Here is a 12,286-nt window from a genome sequence, read left to right as displayed (position 1 = left end):
ATTACATTTTTGTTTTTTACTTTTGACTAGGCTATACTTTACAGAATTTATCTCACATTTATAGAACATAAAAGCTTAGATAAAAACCGTGCCTTTTTAGTAGTCTTGTGATTTTTACAGCTGGATGCCTCTCAAATCATCATTCCCCTCACCCATGTCTTCATCCAGGCCCATCCAGACAGAGTCCTCTCCTAATCACACTAAGTGGTAACTATTCCAGTCCGCTCAGCATCACCAGTTCCAGTAACAAAGTCTACCTGCACTGGTCCTTCGATCACACTACCAGCCACAAAGGCTTCCGCATACGCTACTCAGGTGAGTCTAAAGCAGCGATTTGCTAGCATGGGGTGCATGGCTTCTTTCGAAATCGAATTTCTCTAAAGTTTTCAAGTCTTTATGAAATTCAAGGCCAACACCGAAATGCTTAAAATGTGTGGAATGGCAGACATTGACAGCTTCATATGTACACTGGGGAATATTAACTTGATAATTCTGGACCTCGTTTGTAAATTCAGTCTCTTCAGTGGTGCGTTCGGTTTACTCTCTAAAGGAGACCAATATTTGGACTGCCAACTGCAGCTGAGATGACCAGAAATATCAGCCATCTCTATGACAACCTAGTGGGGGTGGTAGGCATCTGCAACACTTGGGAATTAGTAAACACTGTGTCTTGTATTGCCTATTATTCCTCTGTTTTGTCCTGCTCCTGTGAAGGATCTGTTGGTATACGACACCTGCATAACTCGCTGTGAATTATGACTGTGTAAATATTTAAAAGGCTCCCTCCGTTCTGTATCAACACCACTCAGCCAGATTGACTAATCGTCTCTCTCCCCTCCTCTCAGCGGAGCTTTCTGTCTCCCCAACCGGATGTTCTGCCCTATTTTTCTTTTGCCTCGTTTAATATCTTTTTCCTAAGCACTGACGGATTTTGCTGTAGCGGGTTAAGCCACAGACTGAGGTCTGCCTGAGAACCCAAGAGTTGCCTCGGTCTGTATGGAATCACCTTTTGTGGTATCTTAGTGGGAAGGAAGAAACAGATAGGACTATGTTCAGCTATGCTCCTCATCAATCCATCTTTTCTCTGAAGGGGAAGGTATTCCATTCCATTACTTCCTGTTTTTACTCTCCATCCAAGACTTCCCTCACTGTTTCACTCCATTCATCTTCTCCGTGGATTCAATTAACTTACAGTGAGCCCGACTCTGTCGGCAGCTGCAGGGTTGATTGCAAAAAGACAAACTGTATAACAGGGCAAGTAGAAATGAACACGGGCAAATGAGCTAGACCCAGATAGAAGTAAAGAACTGAACTCAAGGGTGGCTCAGAAGCCGCCAGTCACAGTGACTGACAGGAAAAGGCCTTGCAGAGGAATATATACAGTACCTTTGCAGGGTATTTAATTTGGGTTTGCATGTCTTCTTTTTCTTATCTGTGTAGTCATCAAGAAGAACATTAATGAGAAGCCATCCTCCTGATGAGAGTGGAGATGTCTGGCTCTTCAACATTAAGCTCAGACACTACTTTTGACAGCCCAAGGCCTGCACTGAACTGCCGTGTATCATCGCCTAAGAAATCTAACATCTTTCTTAGTGAACCTCAGTGTCAAATTCTGCATAAAGTGTGTTTTATCTAACATCTCTTCTGTGCCACAAAAAGGTCTGTCAGCTCACTTGAAAAGGCTCAAATTACCTCTCGCCTTGGGAAAAAAATGTTTCAAGGTAGCAACAGTTTAAAAATGGGCAAAAACATCCTAACCTTTGACATGGCTTTAAGATTTTATACAGCAGGGAAGAGTCATCTGATTGTCTGTTTTTAAAAAATTCACACTAACTTGAAAGAGAGGCCATTTCCATTCCCACATGTTAGCAAGTTGAATTTAAATTAGCATTTTTCTAAAAATGTAATGCAGTCAGCAGTTCCCACAGCGAGCGTCATTTCCTATGTCCCGTTATCCCGTTGCATAAATTGAAAACCGTTTTGACAATCTGCGTTTCTTTACTTAAACTCCCTCAATCTTCAGCTGATGTGCAGTGATGTGCCACGCTAGTGTGAAATCTGCAAAAATACAGTTTAGGCCTGGGAGCCTTCAGTTCTTTGGAAACCTGGACTCCATCGTCGGCACCATTTGCCATGATGAATGATCATCGCCGCTACCAATTTTAACCGAAAACAACAACATACACTTTGTTTCTGCTTTTTTGTACCCGTCACTTTTACGAATCTCCTCTGGGGTAGCTGACAAACTCCAGCTTTGCTTTGCAGAACAATATTTTTCTTTAATCAATTTTTCTTGTCTCAAGTAGTTTTGGGGGGTTTTGCCAGAAAGAAATTGCAGGTTAACACTTGTATAAATTCATATCCTCCTTTATGGTAGAAGATGAAAAAGGGATCTGGGACTATTGAAAGAACATTAATCTGTCACCTTTTTTTTAACAACTGCATCTTATTGGCTCGTGATTGTTTGTTGTCCTCGTTGAACTCAATTTTATCTTTTCCTGTATCTTTTCTTTCTTTCTTTCTTTTTTTGTGTCAAAGCTGCCTACTGCAGCCCTCCAAACAGCCCAGTAAATGGCACAGTGCACAGTCTGACAGGCACAAAACTCGGCAGCACCCTGCGTTTCAGCTGTGACCAGGGCTTTCGTCTTATTGGCCAAAGCAGTGCCACCTGTACGCGGACTGCACAGGTGATCTACCAGTGGAATGCACCGGTCCCGCTTTGCCAAGGTGAGCGGTCGGCAGCAGCAACTGATGAGTAAATAACAAATATGTTTAATAAAATCAGTAAAGGAGTCAGATAGTTTTGATTGGCCTCGATATTTTGCTTATAAAGCTATTTTCACCATTATCCTTCTGATTCAGCATCTACTCTCGCACTGTTTCTCAAAAGTAATGAATTGCTCGAGTTTTAGCACACTTTAGCCAATTGGGATTCAAGAAGACATTGCGATAGCATGATTTGATAAAAACGTTTCTCTGAATCTCTGAGATTAGAGTTTGATGATGTCACCTGCAGCCCTAAGACGGTTTTAGAGGATGCACACTTCATTGTTGCTTTAGAAGATCTTCAGTTCAATTGCTTTATGTGTTAATCTGCTGGGTTTTAGCCTGTTGTTTGCTTGTCACTTTTTGAAAACGTCCAGCAGTTTAATCGATCTTTGAAACTCCCCATATTTAACAAAAACTACACAGATGTTTGATTGAATTGCTTGTTGAAAGAAAATAAATAAATAAAACAAAACAAATAAAACCACAGAGTTGTAATATATGTCTATTTTAAAAATTACTAAGTAGCATTTTAGATTTCACAAGGCTATTGTGTCACATTCATCGAGTTCCAATATCAGTGAAATGTGTTTGTGTGCGTGTTCAGATTTTCGCCTTTATTCTATAACAAAAGCATGAAATCTAAAGGCTCTATTTCCACATTCTACTTTCCACCAGCCCTGCTAACAAAATCAGCTGAAGCATAAACTCAGAGCCGCCAGTGCCAGCCATTCAGTGTCTGGTCAAGTCTGCACCAGGTGTAATCTCCACATGAATTGCATGTGTTCTCTCTACACTAGACTGTTTATATTGTGCAGATGGTGGCCCAAGCTAATGTTTACTGCACATCGGTGAAGGCTTTCACAGTGTGTTTGTACAGGAAGCCAGTTGTTAGCTAAGCACCCTGCATACAAAGATGGTTTGTGCATTTTAGTTTTTGATATCTTACCTACCTGCTGCATTTCCCCCCCCTTTATTTCTTTCCCAGTCATGTCCTGTGGAATGCCAGTTCCTCCTGTTAATGGCAGCATTGCTGGCCAGGACTTCTCTCTAGGAGCCAGAGTCACCTATCAATGTAACCCTGGATTTCGGCTCTCGGGGCCCATCACCACCTCAGTGATCTGTCAGGAGTCTGGGAGGTGGAGCCCAATAGAGGCCCCACCTAGATGTATTCGTGAGTATAGTAGTGGTTTGCAGTCACAAGTAGAAAAAAACCCAAATCATTACAAAAAACCCACCACCAACAAGAAAAAAAGAATTAATCTGAATGAATTATGGTTTGATCTTTGATCTTCCAGCTGTCACCTGCCCCGACATTGGTCACTCTGCAGTGGAACATGGGAGATGGAGGCTAATCTATGGGACTCAAAACCAATATGATGCTATCATGATGCTCACTTGCGACCCAGGATATTATTACAGGGGTCAAAGGGTAATTCGCTGCCAAGCCAACAGCACATGGAACTATCCAAATCCTCGCCCAGTTTGCGAGAGTGAGTGTAAACAGTTTTCTTACTTTAAAGACTTTTAACATCTTGCTCATCTGACCCAAACAAAAAGAATGGAGCCAAACAGAACTGTTTTCTAATCAATGGGAATCTATACCCATTTGTGTTTTTCCCCCCATTTCAGTCATCTCCTGCGGGGACCTCGGGACTCCACCGAACGGACACAAGATTGGAACCCTTACTGTGTATGGAGCTACAGCTATTTTCTCATGCAACACGGGCTATACCTTGGTGGGCTCTCGGGTGCGAGAGTGTATGTCCAACGGGCTTTGGAGTGGAACACAGGTCCAGTGCCTGGGTGAGAGCTTAAACACCCTAAAATGTTTTACTACTTTCCATGTGTCCTGCACTTTGCTTCAAGCATTATTAGCAACACTTACGTGGGACTTTTTCTTTTTTTTCTCTTGCTCATCCTCAGCGGGCCATTGTGGTACCCCAGAGCCAATAGTGAATGGCCAGATCATTGGGGAGAATTATAACTATCGAGGCAGCGTTGTGTACCAGTGTAACCCAGGATTTCGGCTCATTGGAGTGTCAGTGCGAGTCTGTGAACAGGATCACCACTGGTCAGGACATACTCCTGTTTGTGTTCGTAAGTGCCACAGCAAACACCTATTATTTGTAAAGCTGTGTGTGGTGTAAGCTAGTGCGTGTCTGACTTTCTCTCTCTGCTTAAAGTGCCGCAGTGATTTTTAGTAAATGGACACACATGTCGTCTTGTTCTGATCATAGCTCACTAACTGACTGCCAGTTCATAGTGATTATACTTGGGCCTGCTGGCACTAATCACCAGTTATTTTATTGCTGCAAGCATTTTTACTTAGAAGCTTCTATATATGTTTTGCACTTTTACTTACAAAGACAAAATTATTATTCCAAAAGAATGCATGGTATTTGTCTTTTAATACAAATAATTTTGTAAGAAGATTACTTTACAAGATGCCAGCGGTTAAAGCAAAAATCAGACATGTCACTGGTGTAGAGCCTGTGGCTTTAGTATCTTTTGTTTTGTTTTGTAATACAGGCCTTACTAAGGTGGTGGTGTTAAGCCCATTCATTCACTCAACTGCTCAGCAAGTGTGTAGACATGACTTTCTTTCTCCCTTGACTCTCTCAGCCATCACCTGCGGCCACCCTGGCAACCCTACCTTTGGTATGACCCAAGGAACCCAGTTTAACCTAAACGATGTTGTGCGTTTCATCTGCAATACTGGATACGTTCTACAAGGGGCTGTAAAATCGACTTGCCAGGCCAACGGGCAGTGGAGCAACATCCTACCCAGGTGTAAAAGTGAGTGCCAAATCAATGCTCAGTATCTTATTGCTGCAATTCCAAGAATACATGTGAAGATAAAAAAAATATATGTGCGGGATGTCATCTTTTACCAGGTCCTGTGACCAGTGTGACGTTCATTATTTCATTAAAAGCAAAGGAAACAAAGTTGGTTAACTAGCCGTGTGTAGACAAACTAGTGTGACAGTTTATCCACGACAACTCCATCATTTCAAAATATATGTATCCATTTTTAATATAAAAAGAAATGATGACCTCACAGCCCATTGTTTGCTAGTGATCCTAGTTTCAGTCACTGTGCTAATGTACTGTTTATAAGGTTGTAGAAACCTGCAGTCAGCTGAGACTGAAGAAGTTCCAGCTGAAAAGTTTCTCCCACTGAAAACGCAATGACCAGATGCGTTGTGGAAAGTTGTGGAAAGAGACGACAGTTAAAAATACATAAATGCAAAAAAAACAAAACCATAGCTTTTGATTCCAAAATAAAAATCTAATGCAAATTCCAGATTTTTAATAATATGAATACAATAATAATAATGACAGTGCATTAGGAGCAGTTGTTGACTTGAAGCTTTATCAGAAAGGAAAGTTTAAGCCTAACCTTAAAAGCAGTGTTTGTCATGAATTCAAACTGGGAGCTGGTTCCACAGAAGAGGGGCTCTAAGCTGAAGGCTCTGCTTCCCTTTCTATTTTTAAATACCCTGGGAACCACAAGTAAGCCTGCACTCTGAGAGCAAAGTGCTCTGTTGGGGTGATACAGCACTATGAGGTCTTTAAGATAAGATGGGACCTGATTATTCAAGACCTTGTATGTGAGGAGCAGGATTTTAAATTCAATACTAGATTAATAAGGAGCCAATGAAGAGAAGCTAATGTGGGAGGAATATGCGCCCTCTTTGTCATCCCTGTCAGTACTCTTGTTGCACCAGTCTGGATCAGCTGGATCAAAGGCTGAGATAATAATGAGTTACAATAGTCCAGCATTAGGCACAAGTCTTGTTGAGGTATTCAAAACCACGCTAGCGTTGGTACCTGATGCAAAAAGTGAGTTTGTATCTACACCCTTGCTTATGGAGGTGCAGGTATTTTTTACTCTCCCCCAATCACAATGAGAGCGCAGGCGAAGCACAGCAGCATCTGGGGAGAGGAAGAGTTTAACTGACACGTATTAGAGGAAAATGAAATGAAACTCAAAGAGAAGACCCGATCATTTAATTACCGCAGTTTCAACCATATGGTCCGTGGAGGTTCTGGGTAATATTTACATGTCGTATTATTTCCTCTTAGCCTAGCTGCCTCTGTTACACCCTTAGGCTCACCTGTCTGTCAGAGAGACAAAGTCAGTTAATAACCATGCAGAGAGAGCCAAGAAACAATCGCAGAATCCTTGAGCTTGTATGAAAGGCAGCCGCCTTTGGAGACCCGTGTCCTGGCTTTAGCTCTGAATAAGAAGTACCCTGCTTTGCTTTGAATGAGCGAGGCAAGGACTTTTAATTTGACAGTGTTTTCGTGACAAGCGGCGCATCTCAGGCACTCGTGTCTGTCTCTAAGTCCGTACTAACTGAGGCTGTGTGACAGGCGCAGAAACGGGCCGCTCGCAAGGTCGGGCCCTAAATGTGACAAGACAGTGACAGAACCGGAGACTGATGGACTCATGAGTTAGTTTTAAATGAGGAGAAAAAGAATGTGGCCTCTTTTTTTTCCCGACACTTCTGATGGGATGGGGAGGTTACAAGTCTCACAGGAATGCTTCTTTGGTTAATAAAAAAGGGGAGAAGCACATTTGGCTGCTGCATGCATAAGCAGGCGAGATTTTCTCCCAGACATACGCTTTAAATCTCTTCGCTCTAGCAGTGACATCATATTAGCATTGGCCTTGTTTCGATGCAGATGCTGACTCTGAGGGGGCTTTTTTTTATGTGAATGCTGTGTTGGTGGAGGATGCGTGCGTTCGACGGCCATTATCCCCACTGTTGATGTGGAGACATAAGTAGCTTAGAGGTCTCGTTGTCAATCAGATTTATCACCGTAATTATAGCAATCGAGGCGTATTTAGTGAAGTGTGCTCTCCTGTCTGGCATGTACTTCCTCCCTGAGTGGGAAACTGTGCAGTAATAACACCTCAGTTCTAACTAAACCTTTAGCTTTTCTCTTAGATGAAAACATAGAGAGAAATAGACGCAGAAGGCAGAAAAAAGGGGTAAGGGCGGGAGTCAGTCAGACAAAGCTAATGATTTCCATGGTCTAGATTTTAACTATAAGAGTTCGTAGGTGCCATCAATAATGCAGGGAACACGAGAGCACCGTCAGTGCAGCCAGTCTTCTGCCCCTCTTTAATCACCAATTTTAGTTGCAGCTATACTTGCCTTTCTTGGAAGACTCGTGCGTGTTTGTCTTTCGGTGATAAAAGCGAAGAGACGCAGGATAGAAGAAAAGACCCTTTGACATGCCACTTACAGGGCTGTTACTTGACAGAAGGCCAAGAGGAGGAGAGGGTAACCAGGGTCCCCGCTTCTGAGTTGAACAGAGATGAATTACCTCATCCCTTCTTCCCCTCTCCCATTTTAGTCGTCTTTTCCTTTCATCCTTTTACTTCCCCTCTCTCCACACACAAGAATTTACCAGGAGGTCAGTCATTTTAGATGAGTGTTGGATCGCTTTGGAGTGTCCCTGTGTGTCTGTGTGTGTCTGTGTGTGTGTGTTGCCTGAGTACATTTTTTCAAAAACTGAATTCCGAGCTTGGAAAGCCTCGCGCTGAAGCAGCTCCACTGCTTCAAATGCGCTTTGTAGTGTTATTATGCGGTAAGTTGTAAATGATGGCACCACAGGTCAGCGCTCCGATGGAAGGAATACATTATAATAGGTATTTGGGTGATGATTTAGCTTTGCTGGCCAGCTTGGGAGCAGGAGAATGAGCAAGCTTTTAGGCACATTAGCATACAATAGGTTCATTTTGGCTGTAGCTAAGGCATACTCATGGGGGCGAGACTGGCAAGGCCAACTGGGGCATAATGGCTGCGTGGGCACTCCCAGACAGCGTTGTAGAGGCCATTAGAACTTTGGCTCCGTAGTACACATTTAGTGGCGGTTAACGGTATAGACTAGACAGCAGCTGCTCCCCAATGTGTGCTGACTTTGTTGAGGTAATATCAGATTTCAGTTTGCTTGCTTTGGTAACATTCTTCAGCTCACATTCTGTTACGACTTTTAGTATATTCGCCACTATCAGGGCCTATTTCTCACTAACTTTGTACAGCACAGCCCTCCACCCTCTCCCGTGCTGTCCCTCACTCATCCCTCATTCTCCCCTTCCCTAACTCTCTCCATCTGGTGTTAAACTGACATGGTGCCTCTTCTCCTGTGAGCTTTCCATCCATCACCATCTCTGCACCACGACGGCCGGCAGGAGACTGCCTCTAATGAAGCAAATGTTTATTTCCGGAGTCTGCCTCCTACTTCATTTGGATTGGGGTGGATAGATGGATGGGCGGAAGGAGTCGATGGGGAAAGTAATGGACAGAGTTGGCACGAAGAAAAATAAACCAAAAAAACTATGCTTCTAAAACTGAGTCTCTATGTGGGAGACAGTCATATCAATATCAGGACATGTGGTCTATTACCAGTATGAGAGTCTTCTTTCATCTTTCTTGCTATTAACTGTAAAAAGGAAAATGTAAATGCTTATTGCTTAATGTGTTGTTTTTTGCAGTCTCGCTAACTCCCTCGCTCCCCTCTGTGTTCCTTTCTTTCAGTTGTTAACTGCACAGAGCCAGGACATGTGGAGAACAGCATTAGGCAGGTACTGTCCAGCGGGCCGCATCGCTACAGCTTCCAAACCACTGTGTCATATCGCTGTAGTCCAGGCTACTACCTGCTGGGCACCAGCTCGATCTCCTGTCAGGGAGATGGCACCTGGGACCGCTCCCTACCCAAATGCCTGTGTGAGTAATCTCTGGGTTGTTGTAGGTGATGAGGCATATTGTTTTTTTTATTTGTTTGCATTATACACTGAATAAGATCACTTTAACCCCCCCCCCCCCAAATTTTTTTTCTTAAAACAGTAGTGTGTTGTTATCGCTTATGCTTAAAATTTAAACCTTTATAACGTTTGTAATGCATAAACTCTTCTGCTTCCAAAAAGAGCCCCACCGATGTATAAGCTGGCCGATGTTATCAGCCGATACTGGCTATTTCCCAATACATTGGTATCAGTACTGATAACAGCTGATATGAAAATGAAAAAAGTAAAGAAGAGACAGGAGAAACACCCTTCAGTCATGTTATTGATGTTGCACAGTTTGGCCACTAGAGGGCACTCTTCAACTTCCCTGCTGGCAACACATGCATTTGGAACACATGACAACCAGCTGATCAGAGGAGACTCGTAAATTAGCACAAATAACACATTTTAAGGAAATCAGTGTATTTATATCGGCTGATATTTCAGATATTGGCAGTGAAAATCCGATATTGGTTGAACTCTTCCTGAAGAGTTATATAGACGTATATGAGACAAAAACCTTCTTTTTAAGACTTCATTTATGATCTTTGTAAACACTTTCCTGATGAACTGATCTCCTCAATGAGTAGTTTCAAATCTTACTTATTAAAATACAATATTTTTGTTTGTCTTATTTTTTTTGTTGTAATAGACATTTACAGAGGGTATACTTTAAGGGACCTGGGCTTACTACCATCAGATTAGGCAGCATTCTTGGTTCCTCTGTCAGACTGACTCGTTGTTCCTGCTGTCTGGTTTAAATAAACAAAAACATGGTAATAGGCAAAATACTCAATTTCAATCTTCAAATCAGGAGCCCAAAGAACTAAGGGGTGATGTTACACCAGCTCTTTTAGCTATTCTTACAGATAATTATTTTTTACAACTTTACAGCAGAGGAAAGATACCCACACTGTTAGTAAATATAAAGTATTGTATTCATTTTAAATCAACATATTCAACATGTGATGCCTTAAACGTTTCTTTGCTCTGTTCGGACAGTGGTGCTGTGTGACCGCCCCAGCGTGCCTCCTTACACCCAGCTTTCAGGTGACCGTCGAACAGTGGGCTCCGTCATTCGCTACAGTTGCATCGGTCAGCGTAGCATCATTGGCAATACAACAAGAATGTGCCAGCTGGATGGGCAGTGGAGCGGCTCGCCACCACATTGCTCTGGTATGGAAAAATACACCCAGAATGAGAGTTCGAAACGCTTAACCTGACAATATTTTCTGAAGGAGATCCATAAGAAAAGACTGTAACCATCGAAATTCTATTCATATTTTGGGGTGTTTCCTGTGCTAAGCCACACGTTTTGGGTTTCTTTGCATTCTTTGCATATTTCTCCATCTAATAATTGATTATTCAGATGCAATAGCATCGCCCAGTCACACTGAGGCCCTCACAACGGCATGCCAACAAATAAAGAGTTTAGGTGGCAGCTGCTGGAAGGTAATGAGCAAAGTAGGTGGACCAAAGATGGAGTTGCCTGTCTGTGTCACAGACCTGAAGGGCAAAGAAAGTGTCCTCCATAAAACTGTTTTAATCTGCTCACATTAGACTGAGGAACATCAATGCCCATACTTCAGCCGGGTTATGAAGCAGTATAAAGACGTCAGCCCCCCCTTACTCCCACTCCTCTAACAGCGCTTTGCTTCAGGGATTCAACTATAGTCGCGCATGGAAAAAGGCTGTGGGGAAGCCCATACATCCAAATGCATATCCACAAAGTACAGACACAGAGACACACAAGCAGTTTAAAATAAAGTACCATTCTGACAGTTTAATGTCATAATTCATGACATCCATATATGGTATATCCTGCAGATTGCCAGTGTTCTCTCGACAGGCAATAAACACAACATTTTTATAAAGATTTGGCCGACTTTCTTAGCTGTGCGCTATTAAAGCGATGTTGGATGGTGCCTTGTAAAATGAGCAGCAGTGCTAAGCGTTTTGAGCTTGTTTAAATGGAAGACCTGGAATTATTGAAGGAAGGTGTAAAAGATATGTCAAAGCAGTGAAATGAAAAAGTCACATCATTTTTTACGTGTTCACCGTGCTGAATAAAGAGCAGTAAAATGTGTTTGGAAGTAACTGACTCTGTAGTGAGGTGAGAAAATATAGAGCACATTTCTCATATGTGTTCGGGTTGTCAGAAATTATTTGTTTCGTGCTACGTTTCGTTTTTATTTCTTTGTCTTTTTTTTTTCAGGAGAGGCTGCTGGGTTGTGCGGTGATCCGGGCGTTCCCGTGCATGGGATCCGTCTAGGAGAGGAGTTTATGGTGGGCAGTGTTGTCCGCTTCAGCTGTGAGCCAGGCTATGCGCTGAAGGGCTCTCCGGAGAGAACCTGTCTGGCCAATGGAAGCTGGCTGGGCACACAACCAGAGTGCCATGGTAAGGAATATATACTCTTATTTGTTCTCATAGGCTGGTGCAAATTGGCAGTCGAGTCATGTTTTTGTAAATTGAAACTCACACATCAATTCAACAACTGGATCTGACTTCTGAGCTTTTCCAGGAACGAGACCATGTCAGTCGTCAAACTTAACCATTGAATGGATATATGCAGTATGGACTTGTCTCCTTCTATCATCACCCTTACAGAGATATTAAAGCTTCATGTGAGGTTTGATTGAGAGCTGCATGTGTGCATGAAACTATTGTGTACTGTCAGAGTAAGAAGTGCCAAAATCATAGCTATTTGCTGGCTGTCT

General features: G+C 42.6%; 1 protein-coding gene across 2 annotated transcripts in view; it reads left to right on the top strand.

Moving 5' to 3' along the window:
- The window catches only part of csmd2 (CUB and Sushi multiple domains 2), a 262,154-nt gene that overhangs the window by 226,246 nt on the left and 23,622 nt on the right, over positions 1 to 12,286 (top strand). For both annotated transcript variants that reach the window (XM_005728850.1, XM_013909751.1), the window contains 10 exons: positions 169 to 315; positions 2,539 to 2,727; positions 3,755 to 3,940; positions 4,065 to 4,259; positions 4,399 to 4,572; positions 4,693 to 4,866; positions 5,392 to 5,565; positions 9,321 to 9,509; positions 10,571 to 10,744; positions 11,784 to 11,966. In XM_005728850.1, the coding sequence (XP_005728907.1) occupies positions 169 to 315; positions 2,539 to 2,727; positions 3,755 to 3,940; positions 4,065 to 4,259; positions 4,399 to 4,572; positions 4,693 to 4,866; positions 5,392 to 5,565; positions 9,321 to 9,509; positions 10,571 to 10,744; positions 11,784 to 11,966 (1,785 nt within the window). The remainder of the gene's footprint in view (positions 1 to 168; positions 316 to 2,538; positions 2,728 to 3,754; positions 3,941 to 4,064; positions 4,260 to 4,398; positions 4,573 to 4,692; positions 4,867 to 5,391; positions 5,566 to 9,320; positions 9,510 to 10,570; positions 10,745 to 11,783; positions 11,967 to 12,286) is intronic.

Source organism: Pundamilia nyererei, unplaced genomic scaffold (assembly GCF_000239375.1).
Source record: "Pundamilia nyererei isolate P.nyererei 1_Seehausen unplaced genomic scaffold, PunNye1.0 scaffold00030, whole genome shotgun sequence".
NCBI lineage: Eukaryota > Metazoa > Chordata > Actinopteri > Cichliformes > Cichlidae > Pundamilia > Pundamilia nyererei.
Note: the sequence above shows the minus strand (reverse complement) of the source record. Positions and strands in the feature narration are given on the sequence as shown.